Consider the following 18,987-nt stretch of genomic DNA (forward strand, 5'->3'; position numbering starts at 1 on the left):
ATAGCATACCACGTAGGCATATAAGCCACCAAGGACGGTGTGTTTCAAATAAAACAATCATTTGTGAATCTACAATTGCTACATTCGAATAGGAAAGCAACACATAAGGTCTGTTGTGAATCAACAATACTTGCATATTTACTGACAAGCATCAAATCAGGTATGTTGCTAAAGGACAATAAATGCATAAAAATTGGTAAGCAAAAAGTCAGGTATGTTGCGAATAAACAATAGGTTAATGTTAATTGGCAAATATCTATTCAGGAATGTTGCCAATCGTCAATAAGTTCATATAAATTGGTAAGCTACAAATCCGATGTGTTTCGAATGAACAATTGATGCATGTAAAATAAAACCCATCAAATTAGATATGTTTTCAATTATCAATAGGTTCACGTGAATGAAGGAATTTTGTGAATGAACATGTATAGCCAATACTTATCAACGAGTATAAATTTGATGTTTGGATAAAAGCCGTTTTTGAATGAATCACACATATGCTTACACCGACAGGCTGTGGTGACATTACGCTGATGCATGAGTATGGTACAATACAACTGTTTGACGAACTGATTCCAAACAATGCAACGTGTACGTGGACATTAAAAGGGGGAGAAGCAGTTGGTCGAGGACTGGCGTTAAAGTTCATGAACGACCTGTACGACGATCCACGTACAACATTGGCAACAAAGTCCATGGATATCTTTACGGTAAGCAATAAGCAATGTAACTGAACGTTTAAAAACCTAAATGGTTACAAAGTACGTAGGAATATTAACACATATTATGTTTTACGTTTCAAATATTTGCAAAATTGCGACCGATATATTTCATAACTGCACGACAAATTAAAATCATGGATTATTATTTTGAATCACGTTCAAACAGATTGAAGGCTCAGGAGGGACTGAGACTGAGGTGGAGAATTATCCTGCGATGATTTACCATAGTTCGAATGGTACCTTTAAAGTCACTTTTCAATCTGATGTTGCCCTTAATTCAAAGAGTTCTAGTTTCGACTTCGGAGCAGGTATTTATTTTCATTGGCTTTTAATTTATAAATATCGAGTATCTAGTTTAATGTGTTAACAGCAGATGTGTTGTAAAATCATTGATATCGCTGTCCTTTAAATTTGTCCATAATTAAAAACAAATACATTTGTGATAGTAAACATGTTGCCAGCGACATAATGCACATGTTTTACAAGGTCATAATTCCGGATTAAATAAGTTTTAGATTATGCTTCATTGACAAAACAGTATAGAAGAGCGTTGGCGTCAGCATGCTCTTGTTAAGTTTTCACATTGATATTTTTTCATATTTGAATATATCTTTTGATTTTAAATGCAAATATGTTGACACAGAACAGCAAGAAATAGATTCATGTAGATTTGAAGGGAACAAAAAGTAACGTTTGTTTGCATCTCAAATAACAATATTTATTTACGATCCATTGTGTGAGTTTTTTTGCATGCTCAGAATACATTTAGATCTACCACAAAAGCTGTTGAATAAATAAATTATGTTGGTTTGTGTAAGTTTCTGTTAAGATTTATTTTACGATGAGTTTGTATTACATAATTCTCTTCTACATACAGACTGCCCAATGCTTGATGTTTCCGAGCAAACGGAAATAAATAAAAACACGACTTACTTTGATGAAGATGTTCTGTTGACATGCCCTACTGGATACGACTTTCACCTTGAGAAATATGCACCCAGAGCGTCGCTTACACTAAGGTGTACTAAAGGATCATGGTACATTGATGATGATAAACTTGCTGCAATTCCAGAATGCAAGAGTAAGAAAACTATTTAGAATGCGTTTTATTACACACTGATTATCAACAAAATAAAAAGGCAAACAGTTGTCATCGTGAGGTTAAAAGAACATAGTTTCTAAATTGGCTTATTTTGAAGCGACATTTGTTATTGTATTTCGTAAAACTGAATGCATTTCCTATGACGTATTCCTTTTAAACAAATTGTTAATTACATTTACAGATTATTTGTTCATGAATGAGTAAGTTGTACATCGAAAAACAATTTGTTCTGTTTTGTTTATGCCCTAATGTCATTTTAGAATTCCTTAGAAAGGTGGCTGATGTAATATTGTATATTTTCCTACTTGAAATGCTAAAAATGTTAAACTTGACCACTACTGTAGCGAAGAGGTTTCGTGTAATAAGTGTCAAACTCTCACCAAAGAGGGTTTGGGATCGATCCTAAGCAGGTCACTTTCTCATGACCTTTCAAAATGGAAAACAATACTGGTTTACACACAGGAAACGAACTTAATGGTCATTTGTATCAGGCTCCATTGAAAGTATAACATGCCTTTATATTTATATAATGTTTCAACTTCATCATTGCAGTGGTATTTTGTGGCGCTCCTCCGAAAGTTAACAATGCATATGTTACTTACGCCTCTGGCGGTTCATATATGTCAGTCGCTACCTACGCTTGCAATCCGGGATTCAATATGGCGGGCGGACCAAATGCAACCTGCATGGATAGCGGCGAATGGGGGGGATATCCTTCCTGCTCTTGTAAGTAGTGAAATCTTATGACAGTCTGAGCCTATTTTTCAGTATTATGACTTTACACATGAGTGCGTTACCGCACATGTTGGAGGTTCTATTTAATAATTTAAAAACATCTTCGATAAAACATCAACTATTTTATTTTGATCGGACTGTAAGTCAAGTGACCATTACAAGTCATGGAATGAATGATGACTTTCTAAGAGAAAATATTGTATTGATAATCTTTTCTTATTATCAAAATATACCATTTCCTTCAATAACTGTATAGATTGTTATACTATTGCTTTAAGATAATGTACGCAATATAATAGTACCAAAACAGATACAGTCATATGACTTTTCAATGATCAATTTTAGTTTTCAAATTCACGCTTAAGTTTAACGCATTAGAAAGGAAATGCATGATAAAAATGAAATCTTTTAAACATAGCAATAAATAGTTGTGATGTTGAACGTTTTAAAAATATTGTTGCCATAATGCTTTCCTTGGAGGTGACAATATCATTACTTATTGGTTATATCTAATAGTCAAATCTAGTATCCCTCTCTTGTAAGGTTGTATTAAAGTTTAAAACCTATTGTTTTATTGTTAGCGTCAAGCTGTAATGCATTGCCGGACAACCTCGTACTAAACGGAAGGCTAGAAATACGCGGAGGTAACAATTTCACTGGAGGGAACGCTGATTTTGACACAGTTGTACAGTTTTTCTGCAATGATGGCTACGAACTGGTGGGTACAGTACGGACCCATTGCAATGCCAGCGGCTGGACACACGGGACTACTCCTCCGACTTGTCAACGTATGCAAATTTATTTTACTTACATTGCCGTTTATGTTTATCATTCTAAATTCAAAGAGTTTGAATATGTTCTTTATTGTAAATCGTTCATTATAATAAAACTAAGATTATTGTTCATTGTTCTTTTTATACAAGTATACATGTTCAATGTTACTGTGCATTGTGATCCAATAATAAACGCTAAATATATACTATTTGTTTTTGATAGGATTTTTCATAGCCGATAAACATTGTTTGAGCCGCAGTAGGTTAAACAAATCAAATGTTATAAACATATACAAATGCATGTTTTGGTGCATATTTAAGATAGCATGGGCGACTTACGGACAAATATGGCAAATAGCTATAACAAATTGATAAATGCTTTTCCAGGACTATCATGTGAGAAACCAAGCTTGCCGAACGGGGTATATAATCCTGTTGGAGAAATACAATTTGGAGACACTCTGACAGCAACTTGCAACGCAGGGTATCAGTTCAAAGACAACCCAGACAGCCTGTCGTTGACAATGACCTGCCGAGAAAATCAAACCTTTGACACAGTGGATGAATGCATAGGTAACTAAAATACTGATATACCCCCGATAAACGTAGTCCGTTCCAATTTTCCTTTTCCGGAGCATAACTTGAGAAAACTACTGGAAGGTAATTATTTAAACTTCATACAATAGAAAAGCACAAAGAGAGAAAGTGCACATAACAATCAATAACTATGTATTAGCCATATACAGAGTGAAATCCACTTACCTTCTTTTTTCTTGTCCGGAGTAGACCTTGTATATAACTTAATTTAATTTAATTGAACATAACATTTTAGAACATAAATAAAGAAAGTACCATTAGTTACCTTTTCCTGTAAAGAGCATAACTTGAAAACTTCTTGATGGAATCAAAGACGAATTCATACAATTCGGAAACATACTGATTGGAACTGCAGTGCAAAATAACCACAGGTCCATTTTAGCCAAAAAGAGTTATTGACCTTTGCTGTGTATTTATGTAGTCAAACAAACCCCGGACAATAACTTGAAAACGTCAGAATATTTTTGAACTTCATACAATGGTAAAGCACAAAAAGGAGTGAAGTGACCAAACACTATCCATATCTAGAGTTATTGCCCTTTTTATTTGTCTGGAGCATAACTTGAGATCTACTAAATGAAATATTTGTAATCATTTTGGATTTTTAAATATTTCACTGCCATTTCCTTTCAGGATGGTGTTCAGGGAAATAAACACTGATCACTATTTTTGTAGAAAAAAGTACACACAATTGTTTCAATTTCAAACAAAGTTTAAGTAATTGTTTGATTTCAGATATCGACGAATGTCAAGCTGGCACCAGTGGCTGCGACCTTGACTCAACAGCATGTAGGAATAACGTAGGTGGCCGCGAGTGTATCTGCAAAGATGGCTTTAACAATCCCACTGGGGAAACCACTTGCTCAGGTATGATTTTATTCAGTTGTGATAGCAAACGGCTTGTAATATATCCTACCTTTCTGTAACTGGAAGAATTGTTCCGCATAAACCTCTTGCTATTGAATTAATAAGCAAAAGCATAGTTATTAAGAAAATAAGAGTTATATTCGTACACTGTTGTAGTTAATGTAAAAGTGAGAAAACACCAGTATTAAAGGATTATATCATGCACAATTTTGTCAATTTAATGTGTTCATAGTTACGAGTATATTTAAACTTTGAAATGACACAAAGCTATAGGAGCGCATGTTCGTCGTATCATGTCATTAATAACAATTGGTCGATACGAAGCACTCACTGTCCAGCACGTAATTTTTTTTTTTTTATATTAAATGACTGATGGCCCTTGTTTGTTTTATACTCATGACAGAAAATGCATTGTAACAAAAGTACACCCAATATAATTATTTATGAAATTTCTCTTAACTTTGGATACATCATGTTGCCAAAATATGTTCCAATGTTTCTTTGTGTGGTGATATTTCAAAACTAAAAGCCTAAAATACCACTAAATTAACTTTATAACACAAACTGTTCATGTTTGTCATATACAGACATCAACGAATGTTTAGAAAACAACGGTGGCTGTTACGATATGGCCAACTGCGTAAACGCCCCAGGCACATACAGCTGTACATGTCCCAATGGTCACAAACTGTTTGAAACGAATGGAGACCAGGGATTCACTCTGCAAGCGTCCGAGACTGGACTTGGGGAAAACGATATGTATCGAATCAACCATACGTGTGTCCGTAAGTATCTCAATAATTGAATTCCAACAACACCAACAGCAGCAGTAGCAGCTGCAGCAGCAGCACTAACAACAACAACATCACGCACGCATTCCCAAAACACACACATAAACATATTATGTTTTTATGTTCCCTCTGCTTGCACTTAAACGTGAGCGATTTTATTTAGAAGCATATATTAGGGGATGATCCAGGATTTGACCGTAGTGAGATAGGCGGAGTCACTTAGCAAGTAAATGCAGAATGTTTGCCCAGCAAGTAGGAACATCCCGGACATAAAGATTTTTTGTAATTATAGTCTTAAAATGAACGTCCCCTCTCCGCACACCGTCTCAATATGGTGAACATGTTTTTGTTATGTTATATCACAATTATTTAAGCAGTTCTAGAGATTTGAGCGGACATGAAGTTTAGTCATATGTCCTTTGATCTCTACAGTTGATCTTGATCATAATCAGAGCTGGTTGTAGCATGCTTTCTTCTTATCGTCTCAATATGGTGAACATCGGACATGAAATATAGTGAAAATTATATTCATATGACCTTTGACATATAAGTGTGATCTTGAACTTAAACCGAGCAGGCTGTAATATGCGGTAATATTTGTGGCAAGTTATTTAAAAAACCTTCAAATGGTTTAAGAAAATGATAGCACAAGCGAAATGTTGTCATATGACCTTTGACCCCTAAGTGTAATTTTGACCTTGAACCGAACTGCTTGAAACATGCGCTTTGCACAGTGTCTGAATATGGTAAACATTTTTGGGCAGTTATTTTAAAATCCTTTGAGCGGGTTAAGAGATATAGAGCGGACACAACTAATAGTCATATTACAGTCCTTTGACTATGTGAACTTGACCCTGAACCGCACTAGTTAGAGCACGCGCGCTGCACATCGTCTCAATATGGTGAACCTTTGTGGCGAGTTATTTCATAACCGTTAAAATTGATGCAGACACGAAATCAAATCATGCAATTATCCACTAGAGACCAAACGGTCCATACTTATATTTATCCGAAAAAATTAAAACATAATAGAAAAATGCATTTTTTTGCACTTGGGGGAATACGGACACGTACGATTCGGAGTGTACATTACTGGCAGACTCATAATAGGTAATGATAAATTTTCACTCTACTTTTAGCGTTGGAATGTCCTGGGTTGCCGAACATCCAGAATGGATGGTACTTGACCAGGGAGACTCAGTTTCATTTCAATGAAGGAGTGGACATTCATTGTGCAGATGGCTATTTCTTTGCCAGTGACGGAATTACTACATCCGACACAGACGGCAAATTAACATGTAAAGCTGCCGGAAACTGGGACATAACACCATCATGCTCTGGTAAGTATCACTAACTTTTAATTCCTCTTAGACTCTTTGTATAATGCATGCTTGGATTATCTAATGTAATGTTTCTACATATGTAAATCTAGCTCAAACATTAGCTCGTAAATTATTTTTTTTTTATCATTTAGAGGTGTTTCATCTAGCATTAAGAAAACTTAATGTGGAACGTGGCGTTGTGCAAAATTTCGAGATAATGTCCAAAGATTGGTATACAAATAAAACGGCATATGCCCAATAAGGGTCTGTTGTCTACATTTTCAATATTCAAAACCATTTTAAAAGATACGATATGACAGTCAACATAGAAGTGTATACACATGAAGTATTTATAAAATGAATGCAAATATTGTTGCAAGATGATCTGATTTGTCCAGCTTGCATGACTTGAATGGCTGTTTTTTACCATTACAGCACGGGAGTGTTTAGTACCTGTTAGGCCATTGAATGGGATGTATGACACAGAAAAAGTAGTTTTTGGGGAACAACTTACGCTCACCTGTAACCTATCTGAATCAGAGCAGATTACTAGACAAGCTATTTGTTTGTTCAATGGCACGGAGAAGGGAGTTGTGTTTGGTGGAGATGATATCAACGTCTGTCCAGGTATGTTGTATTATGTAGCCTGCGTAATATGGCAAACACATTTGTATCCTGTTCTCACATGATTTTATGGTCGTTTGCATTTTTCCGCGGTTTCACAGTTACATGTCTGCTCTTTAATGTAAGCATTTGTCATCAAATCTAAAGTTAACTTGTTTACAATGGTAAGGCAAAATATGGTGTTGTTTGGTAAACACAAAGCACACTTTTCATGCATTTGAATTGTCGCACTTTAAGGAAATAAGGCCGTTCTAAGCAGGCATTATGCTCCTTATTGAATTAGCGAAATTCTAGTTATCAAATTTATTTGGTTAGATATACATCACTAAGTTTTGTCGGTTCGCAGCTTTTAGTAGCTTAGTACCGTTTCCTATCCGATAACTTAGAATACAAGTTACTTTACAAGCCAATGAATTTGCGGATCAGCAATCAATAAGTACTACCCTTCAACTTTTGCGGTATCAATTTTACGTCACTGCCATTCGGCCGTACTCACTCCTTGTGAAAAATTATCGTTGACAATGTATACGCCAGTGAGATCATATCCTTAGCTACGCTCACTCCGCCCACTCTTAATCATTCAAATTTACTTCATGTCATCTTACTATTAATTCAATTTATGTCTAAGGTAGAAGTTTGGGTTGCAATTGGCAAGTGAGCATCGCGATAGCGCTTCTTAGGAATGTTACAAGCTTGTCCAAATGAATGAACACATAACAGATGCGATCTTTTCTGATTTTTAAGCATTTTTATTCTAACATGTGTTTCCGATGACAATTCATGTCAATTTAACCTTGTAAACTGACGTCATGATGCGTAGTAATTTGAGATCAATTTTGACGTTGAATAGTTACTCTTAAACATTGCATTTTTAAAATGATTTGTGTCGATTTGTAATTATATGTTTTAGTAATGCTCTATTAAGTGCTATATTTTTTGGGGTAAATAACATGATAAAAGAAATAAGAGTCGCGCGTCGTTACTCGAAACTCAATATGCATGGTAGTTCAAGACGAACTATTTTCACCGTGTGCTTTACGATAAAAAAATGACTTTTTGAAGCTGAATTGTTATTGTAAAGAAAGGTAATCGACAAGATACGCTAATAAAAAAAAGAAGAGCTGATTGAAGAAATGTCATATATCATTTGTTAAATCGCGTTGCGCTAGTATAAATTAAAGTATAGTAATGAAATAATCAATGACGTCACACGTTCAAGACGTTACACCTGAGCTTCTTTGTTTTATTAAACGATACAAAAATCCTTCTGTACAAATGACTTCACGATTGAATATATAAAGGTAGAAAACACATGTATTCAGATCATTACCAGTATAACGGAATTGTATTAAAACTTTTCACTATGAATGTTTTGAAAAAGTCATTTCACGGAGTTTTGTTTGATGTGTAAAACAGAATTCAAATATTTCACGAATACTTTTTAGAAATCAATTGTGGAGATCCTGACGATGTAATGCCGCAAGCGGGAACCTACGCTGGAAACAAACCACTGACGTTCACCTACTGGTCAGAAACCTCGAAATTCACATTCGATTGTTCAGCTGGCTCTCGTGTCACCGGAAAATCCGAAGACGAAGATATGGATGTCAAGTGTAAAGCAAATGGCCGATGGAGTTTAGGATCGTTGGGATGTTTAGGTATATATAAAAACTATGACATTGTTTGAACAATACTATTAGATTCAAAAGCTCATTTCAGTTTTGCCATTTCAAATAAAACTAGTCATGCATCTCAAATACACACTTACTTGTATTTCATGCAATATCTTCCATTGTAAAATTAATATGCGTAGCTTGTGGTTAGATCTATTTAGATGTTATGCACACGCTATCAACTTAAAAGCCAGTTTTGCATGTTTGAAAACAAATCTTAAGGGGGCCTTATGTTTCTCGCGTGCGAATGTTCTAAATCGATAGATACCACGTTAGTATCCGCTAAAAAAGAGTCGCACAGAGAATCATTGCGTTTGAAACCTACCAAGTGTAAACAGGTTTATGTAAATTATCATTCTTTGTCAACAGTAACGACCTTTTGTTTATTTTTTAAGGCGAGATGTGCATGGATCCTGGAACACCAGGAGACGCCAATCAAGTCGCATTAGGTTATGAAATAGATGCAACACTAAGCTATGCATGCACAAGAACAGGATTCAAACCGACAGGGCCAGAAAACTACACCTGTGAATATAACAATGTTGCAGCAGTATGGTCAGGCAATCTGGACAACGTTCTTCCTACGTGTGAGGGTGAGTATGAACTAATTTTAAAATAAATACATTGTCTTTGAAATTATCTAAATATGTGTGCTATATACTAGTTTGACAAGCACACGCACTTAACGAAATATAAAAATGAATGCGTCATATCGGTTCTTCATACACTTAGCCTTTATTTAAAAAAAACATAGACAATTAAATAATGTGATCATCATGAACAAATGTTTAAAATGTTGTGCATGTATTTAATGTTTCGTTCCTTACAGACATTACAAAACCGACTTACGATAAATGCCAGACAGAACCACAGACTGCATTTAAAATGGAATCCGCAAATTTTGATGTTCCGACATTTGGAGACAACTTTGCGATTCAAAGTGTTTCTAAAACTGGCTTCGCTCTCCCTGGGGATGTTATGACGTCGAATGAAACAGTAACGTACACAGCAAATGATTTCAATGGAAATTCAGCGACTTGCTCGAGTTCTATTGTAGTTTCAGGTATATCAGTAGCGCGTACTTAAACCACATTAATTGAGAATTGGTATTCTCAAGTGTTTAAGCAACATACATGAATCCCATGTTCATTGATTTCATCATTCTTGCTACATGGAAAGATGCGGAAATGTTTTATAGCAAAATTATTTTAATTAAATGCTTTATTAATGAATTATACATATATCCCTTACTTATTCCTTTCATAAAACATTTTGCAACATAATAAAGACCTATTTGAGATCAAAGTTAACTCCGAACATTTTTTATTCTTTTGTAGAACGCAAGAAACCCTCCATTGATTGCCTGTCTGAGAAAATCATCAGTGTCGAAGATAGGACTCAAACTGTGTACAATGTGAGCGATTGGAAAACACAGTTTTACCAGGAGGTGGACGCTCACACTACAGAGCTTTTATCCATCGTGCCAGAATCTGTGATCTCAGATGTAAGCAAAATAGGGGCTTCGAAAGAAATCGTGGTCACCGTAGGGTTTGCAGACGGGGCAAATATGGGCGTAGAGTCACAATGTAAATTCCGAGTATTCTATAAAGGTAAGCATCGCCACGATGAGGGTTTTTTCGACTGTCTATTATTTCTTAATATCTTTTGAAATCTACAGCATATACATAGTTTTCATTAAATGTTTTTTATTAACCTCTGCAATATGTAATACACACATACCTTGACTTTGCTTATGAGTTTACTTAGTATTATGTGAAAATGACATATCTGTAAGGGATACAATCATAAAAGAGATATAATATTAATTTTAGATATAGCTATATTCAATTGTTTTATATATTAACTTCAGCTGGTGCTTGTTTCGAAGAAAGCTTATTTAGTGACAGTTTTGCAACCACGATCTGTGTGGATACAGGAGTAGGAGGGTTAGAATGCACTCGAACATGCAGTAACGGATATGTGTTTGGAGATGGAGCCACATCAAAGACATTCATTTGCAGTTCGCCTAATACTTGGGACTTTAACCAAGCGGACCCTACAAATCGTTATTGTCTCCGTACGTTTCATCGATGAAACAGATTCAAGTTTTTTTTTAGAATGCTTTAATGACGATGTTAATCAATTGTAATTTTATCGTTTTGTTGTTTTAATTGTTTATGTTTGTTTGATATTAAATATTTTCTTAATATTTCAGCAATACAAACTTCAGACGATACCATCGACGTGCAAGTTATCTATGATTACGCCTTTTTGAACCACAATTGCTTGGGGATTTTTTTTAATAAGATGGATGGTGAGCTCATTACCTTTGAAAACAACGTTAGGTCATCTTGCAATGAAAACTGGGATGCACAAGTCGTTACAGTAAATTTGGTTCAAACAGCCAAGGTTAGATTTTTGTTATTGTATATAATGAAACGTTACAAAATACATTGATTGAATGGCAGAAGTAGTGTTAAGGGAGTTAAGCGCTAAAGATCATAGTACTTTAGTGGTACATAGCTTCTCCTCACACCTTAGAAGTTGTGGGTAGGAGCCCAATTGGTCAAACTTTTACTTGTCTTCTTTTTGATTTGATAATTTGATAATGTTATTGGTTTTATTTCGACTACGAAAACGGAATTGAACGTTATTCTAAAAGCGATAAGCTGAAATGAGAATAACTGAAAAATGTTATATTTTACGTGTATTAGAATAAGTTGGGGGTCAGTACTGTCACTGTTTTAACTGGTAGATACCGGCCAAATTTTACAGTACGATAGTAATGGACCGTGCTTTAAACAAAGCTGTTTTTTTATTTAAAGCATTTTTTCTTTTCGTAGTTTTCAGCGACGTTAAAATTGACTTTGCTTTCGTCGGCAACAACCACTGAGAAGAACAACTGTTTGGACAATATACGCAATAACTCAGCATTGTTTAATTTCGGGAATACTGACTTGACATGCGGTTCAGTTACCGCGGCAATAAGTGTTGATTTAACTTCTACCGGGGATATAGAGGTTACCTGCCAACAGAGCTATCACTTCAAAGTGACAAGTGCTGACCTAGCTGTTGACGTTTGCGGTGGGTTATAAAAGAATAAATATTATAATAAACGTTTATTTACAATACAACTATGTTTCTAATTGGTGTTTGTCAATATGAAACTTCTAAAAGGTTTTTTTACGAGTTGTTCCTTTTAACAATCTACGTCTATTACGTCTTATTTGTCATCCTCTATTATAAGATGAATGTATTTTAATATTTTGCACCTTTTTATAACCTAAAGAAAAACACATTGAGGTATTATTGGCATTGTTTAGAGTAATTGATATCTGTAAGCTTATTACGTAATTATATAACGTATATCTTGCCTTGAAACAGAAACAAACAGATTAAAATGAAATCCAGAATATGCATACAATTTATTTCCTAAACTACTGTTTCAGTTCCATGCGGTCCAGGTCTGATCTACAGTTCTACGTCACAATCTTGTGAAGCCTGCCCTGATGGCCAGTACCAAGAAAATAACATGCAGACAACATGTGTATCATGCAACAGTGGTTTATATCCAAATGCAGCTAGAACCAAATGCCAAGGTAGTATACATTCTTTTCAATGAAATAAGACTGATTTAGTTATTGGGAAAAGCAACCATGTTTAAAGTAAAGCGTTGTCTTAAACGAAATGGTTAAGTACGTGGCGTTAGGGACAATTTGCTCTTAATGGGCTTGCTGATACAGTGCCTTTTTAATCAATTACCGATTTGCTCGAATGGCTCGTCCTTGAATAAGAATATGTGTTGTGCATTTACACTTTGTTCGCAAGTAAATTGTAGTGTAACAAGAGATGTTTGTCAAACATAATGCCCCCCCCCCCCCCCTGAGCGCCATGTTTTCAAGAATTTTTGGACACTTGAATGAAATATGCATGGACCAAAATTACAGCTGATTTGTCATCGACATTGGATGAATTTGAGGCAGTTTTAAGATTATGACCATTTAAAGTGTGAGAATGGTAGGTACAGTTTTATTCATGTTCAGATAATGACAGGTATTTGCAGATAAAAATGCATCCACCTAGCAGCGGGGAATAAGTAAATATGACGAAATTTTAATGATGAATATGAGTTATGACCATGACCTTTGACTCTATGACTTCAAATACATAAGAGTCACCCAAAACCTATATGTCAAGTGTGTGGGTCATGGGTGAAGTCATTGTCAAGTTATCACATAGACAAGCTTTTTGTGTTCAAGGTCACGGTGACAATGACCTTTGACCCAATGACCCCTAACATCAAAGGGGTCATCTACAGGTCAGGCCCAACCCCCAAGTCAAGTTTGAGGGCAATGGGTGCAGGCATTGTAGAGTTATCACTCGAAAAACATTTTCGCATTTAGAGCGACTGTGACCATGACCTTTGACTCGATTACCCCTAAAACAAAAAAGGGTCATCTGCTTGTCAGGCCCAGGCTCCATGTAAAGTTTGATAATCATAGGTCCAGGCATTGTTGAGATATCATTGGGAGAAGCTTTGTTTACTTTTTCGCGTTAAAGGTCACTGTGACCTTGAACTTTGGCCCGATGACCCCAAAAAATCAATAGGGGTCATCAACCAGTCAGGACCAACCTTCATGTCAAGTTTGATGACCAAAGGTCAAGGAATTTTTAAGTTTGCCTTCAAGGTCACTGTAAACTAGACATTTGACGCGATGATCCCCAAAATCAATAGGGGTCATCTACTGATCAGGTCCAACCTCTAAGACAAGTTAGATAGCCATGGGTGCAGGCATTGTCGAGTTATCACTAAGACAACCTTTTATCATTAAAGATCTCTGTAACCTTGGCTTTTGGCCTGATTACTCATAAATTTTGCTGACTCATCTACTGGTAAGGCCCAGCCTCAATGTCAAGTTTTATGGCCATGGATGCAGGCAATCTCGAGTTATTACTCGGACAACATTTTATCATTCAAGGTTACTGTGACCTTGACCTTTGAGGACCCAAAATCAATTGGGGTCAGGCCCAACCTCCCAATCAAGTTTGAGGGCCATGGGTTCAGGCATTGTTGAGTTATCACTCGGACAACCCTTTATCATTCAATGTCACTGTGACCTTGACAATTGACCTGATGACCCCTTTAATCAATAGGGGTCATCTTCTGGTCAGGCCATGCCTACATATCGAATTCGATGACCATAGATCTAGGCATTGTTGAGTTATCACTCAGGCAAGCTTACAAATCCTTTTACCAGTCACTGTGACCTTGACCTTTATTCCGATGACCTCTATAATCAATATGGATCATCTTTTTGTCATGCCCAACATTCATGCCAAGTTGAGTGACCATACGTCACTCGGACAAACTTTGGTCTACCGACGGACAGACCGACGACCAACATGTGCAAAGAAATATACCCCTCTTCTTCGAAGGGGGGCATACTAATATATTCGCCTGGATTTCGGATCTTCAACAGATTAAAGGTATAAACATACTCCATTTCTCAGTTTTAAATACACAAATCGGACTTGAGACAGAGGGTAATTCCCGAAAGGTGAGATCTGTCTGGCCCGATGAGATCGCCACCGGGAAATAAACTTGTATTTCAATGACTTTTCGATGTCGAAACATCCCCGATCCCTGGGATTTTGACTACTGTCTTTGCTTCGTGTTAGGGATTAAGGAAACAAATTTTGCATGTTTTTTTAATTCCCTGTATATGATATCATATTTGTATAACCACAAACAACTTGTATTAATCTGTTTTTGTGTCGTCTATATGAAACGTTTTTATGCATTTCTTTGCTTGATATGTAAGTGTTCTAGTGTCAAGGTCTATAAGAAGGTAATAAGTCTTAATTAGCAGAAACTAAGTACTGATTAGGTGGAACTTTGTCCAAAGTGTTAAACAAATAAGAGATAATATAACGTAATAAGGATATAACAAGTCATATAATAATAAGGAGATACTCAGTAATTCAGTAAATAAGTAGGAGTAACTAAGTCCTAATAATAAGATACTAAGTTTAAACTATGATTAGTAACCCAAAATTGGAAGATAACGAACACTAAACCAATAATCGTAATAAGGACTCCTTATCCTCTTGTATAAGGACTTAGTATTAGTTTATCTCGTAATTAGTACCTACTTTTCCCTAACTATATTTTAATTTAAGAGTATTCTCATTAGGAGGTTTGTCCTAAAAAGGATATATCATCTTCTAATTTTGACTTATAATCTGCCTATTAGGAGTAAGTAGATTCTACTGAGCCATTCCACTTCTTATTAGTATTAGATAGGACGCGTCCGTTCATTACCAATACATGTTTGTGTTTTTTGTGTGTTTTTTTTTTCGTTTTATCCGTCTTTATATTTCTAATTAATCAGGTGTTTAGAGTCACTTTATGTTTAAGTTATGGAAACTTATTTCTGTTTGTAAATCCACATGACTCATTTCACCATTTAATCATTTTGAAACGCCATTTATCGCAAATACAATATAAGAAATTTTCATATTAAGTGACTTTCGGAAAACCTAAAGAATATGTTGCTTTATATACTAAGGATTTGCATTTTTTATATCGAATAAGCTGTTTTTATATGTCCTTAATAATCATGTGACTGGTAAACCCCTCCATTGGTTCAACAGTTATGCATACAAATGTAAGTGGGTTGGTTTCATGTAAATTTTCTGCAAACAAGACGCAATATATGCGTATTTTGTATTGAGTGGAATAAAAATTGGTTATCATTTGATAATCTTTTTTATCACACCCCTTGATTTCACTTATTTCCTAACAGTAACTTGTATTGTAATGGAAAAAAATACGGCTTGTTGCATAGTTTGAAAGAATTACATCTAATAATTGTCTTTGTTTAAAGTTACATGCCCGGCTGGATACACATCAACCGATGGGTTTTATCCCTGCACACCATGCGCTGCTGACTCGTACTCAGCGAATACAACAACATGCATACAGTGTCCGAATGGAGGGTCGACAGTCGGAGTGCCAGCTGCCTCGTCTGAACAGCAATGTTTTGGCAAGTATTGTTTCATATAAAATTAGTATAATTGATGAAAGTAGTTATGATGATCTTATACCCTGTATTGTACATTATAGTTGTTTGAAAAGCTCGTAATAGGAATTAAATTAAATGGCAGACATGTAATTATTAAATGCTTTATTAATAAATACACCATTTATTCTATATGTATTTTCAAAAACAAAATTTTTGTTACATAATGAAATAAATTTATTTAGTTTCAAACTTAAGAAAATAACGTTATCTATTATAAGTAGTTCTTTGAAATAATTATACATGCATTGTTTTGATGACACCTGCTGACCGATATCATTTTAATTTCAGACCCTTGCCCGGAGGGACAGTATTCTTTGTCTGGTTTCATGAACACCGAATGCAGTCCATGTCCACTACACCATTACCAAACTATCCCTGGGATGACGTATTGTGACCCATGCCCGACTACACATATGACATTGCAAACGGGAAGCGTGAACAATACATTTTGTTTTCTTATAGAAGGTGCGATTTTTTCTATCTTGTTTATTTCTCTTTAAAAACGGGGATGTAAAATAAAGCCAATTTCATTGTCAACGGTTATTCTACAAAAGGTTACGTCGTTATTATTGAATCAAGTATATGAAGTCCTTATTAATTGACAAAGTAAATCAAACACAAAGGTAACATACTGAGAACATGTACAATTCGTTCCAATAGCATTAAAAAAAACTAGAAGCGCCGCAATGCGACGAAACCAGGTTTTTGTTATGGGCAATCAGAAATTATAGCCAATTAATTTGTTGTATGACTTTATCTTTACTTTTATCAAAAAAGAGACGTAACTGAAAATTACTGTTCGCGGAAACCATTTTTCTATTTTTAGTAAAAGTGACCTTGACCTTAGCCCCTCCCCACTAAAAAGCAATACCAAGCTAGCTCTTCATATAAGCTACCTACACACAAAGTTTCATCAATATCTATCAATGCTAACTTATGTTATTGGGCAGAAACCATTTTTCTATTTTTAGTAACAGGCGACCTTGACCTTAGCCCCACCCCCCTCAAAAGCAATCCCAGCTAGCTCTGTACATAAGCTACCTACACACCAAGTTTCATCAATATCTGTCAATGCTAACTAAAGTTATTGGGCAGAAACCATTTTTCTATTTTAAGTAAAAATGACATTGACCTTAGCCTCTCCCCATTTAAAAGCAATCCCAGGCTAGCTCTTCACATAAGCAACTTACACACAAAGTTTCATCAATATCGGTCAATGCTAACTAAAGTTATTGGGCAGAAACCATTTTTCTATTTTTAGTAACAGTGACCTTGACCTTAGCCCCTCCCCCTCAATAGCAATCCCAAGCTAGCTCTTCACATAAGCTACCTACACACCAACTTTCGTCAATATCTATCAATGCTTACTAAAGTTATTGGGCAGAAACCATTTTTCTATTTTTAGTAACAGTGACCTTGACCTTAGCCCCACCCCCCTCAAAAGCATTCCGAAGCTAGCTCTTCCCATAAGCTACCTGCACACCAAATTTCATCAATATCTATCAATGCTAACTAAAGTTATTTAACAGAAACCAATGTTCGACGCCCGCCCGCCCGCCCAACCTCATTCTAATAACCCGGTTTTCGTTGTTAACAACATTAGCATTATTTATTATTTGTGTTTATGATTCATTTTTGCAGGTTGTAACAGAACTTACTGTTCCGACAGAGGGACGTGTGCAACAGCATTCGGACGGAAGAACTGCCAGTGCGGTAAGGAATATTTCCTTGATAAATGATCAATAATTGTATGATCAAAAGTATTTTTAATGTATTCAATTAATAATGGCAATTTTATTTGCATGAACGCATTTGTAATGGTATAGGGCATTAATGAAAGAGAAGAAGAGCTTCTAATTGCTTGCTTAAGTTAAAGCAGAATGTGATTTAAATGCAATCGTTAAGCAATGAAACAGAAAACAAAAACAGAAAAATATTCATCCAATGTTTGCATGTAGCAGTTAACGTTTATGTGTAATTTTGCCTTTTGTGTTTAAGGTTAGCTTTTGTGCATGTAAAGTTTGTGTAGAATCTTTACTTTTTTGCAGTGACATTAAAAATGTTTTCACCTAACGTATGTGCTTTCCAACAATGTTAGTGCTGTGTGTGGTAAGAAGTGTGTTTGTCATCTTATTTAGCATTATAGTTTAGCTTTCAGTGCAGTTTAGCTGTGTGAGTAATTTTATTTCGCATCCAGTCAACATTTGTGCTCGGTCTAGGCGCCAGCGCAAGCAAATCGTGCGTGTCATATTAGCTTCTATTATGTGTGTGCGTAATTTCAGACTCTGTAGAAAGAGTTGATATGCAGTCTAGGCGTTTACGCGTTTGTGTATTATCTTCGCGTCTTTGCAGTTAGAGATCGTACGCTTGAGAGTATGCGCATTGACGATTGTGATGTGTTATCTGTGCAGTTAAAGTTTGTATGCAATCTTCCCAACTGTACATTGAACATGTGTGCGCAGTATAACCGGACGCGCAATATTTGCCTTATCATAACTTCTATACAGAAAACAGTTGATGGCAATCTGAGCGTCTGTGCAGTCAAATTTTGTATGGTATCTTTGTTTTATTGAAGAATCTGTACATTTGATGTTCGTGTATAAACGAAACGTATGTTTAAATTTAAGTTTGCATGTAAGGTGAGCTTCTGTACAGTTTCTGTTTGTGTGAAGTCAAAGGTTCTGTACAGTTTAATT

General features: G+C 35.6%; 1 protein-coding gene across 2 annotated transcripts in view; it reads left to right on the forward strand.

Moving 5' to 3' along the window:
• The window catches only part of LOC128241762 (uncharacterized), a 98,803-nt gene that overhangs the window by 24,176 nt on the left and 55,640 nt on the right, over positions 1-18,987 (forward strand). For both annotated transcript variants that reach the window (XM_052958842.1, XM_052958852.1), the window contains exons 11-31: positions 514-710; positions 889-1,030; positions 1,600-1,803; positions 2,377-2,550; positions 3,141-3,347; positions 3,720-3,905; positions 4,665-4,796; positions 5,384-5,581; positions 6,727-6,927; positions 7,345-7,536; positions 8,979-9,191; positions 9,602-9,799; positions 10,036-10,269; positions 10,544-10,816; positions 11,077-11,283; positions 11,422-11,615; positions 12,050-12,290; positions 12,656-12,805; positions 16,094-16,252; positions 16,580-16,756; positions 17,933-18,004. In XM_052958842.1, the coding sequence (XP_052814802.1) occupies positions 514-710; positions 889-1,030; positions 1,600-1,803; positions 2,377-2,550; positions 3,141-3,347; positions 3,720-3,905; positions 4,665-4,796; positions 5,384-5,581; positions 6,727-6,927; positions 7,345-7,536; positions 8,979-9,191; positions 9,602-9,799; positions 10,036-10,269; positions 10,544-10,816; positions 11,077-11,283; positions 11,422-11,615; positions 12,050-12,290; positions 12,656-12,805; positions 16,094-16,252; positions 16,580-16,756; positions 17,933-18,004 (3,951 nt within the window). The remainder of the gene's footprint in view (positions 1-513; positions 711-888; positions 1,031-1,599; positions 1,804-2,376; positions 2,551-3,140; positions 3,348-3,719; positions 3,906-4,664; positions 4,797-5,383; positions 5,582-6,726; positions 6,928-7,344; positions 7,537-8,978; positions 9,192-9,601; positions 9,800-10,035; positions 10,270-10,543; positions 10,817-11,076; positions 11,284-11,421; positions 11,616-12,049; positions 12,291-12,655; positions 12,806-16,093; positions 16,253-16,579; positions 16,757-17,932; positions 18,005-18,987) is intronic.

The sequence above is a fragment of the Mya arenaria genome, chromosome 2 (genome assembly GCF_026914265.1).
Source record: "Mya arenaria isolate MELC-2E11 chromosome 2, ASM2691426v1".
Lineage (NCBI taxonomy): Eukaryota > Metazoa > Mollusca > Bivalvia > Myida > Myidae > Mya > Mya arenaria.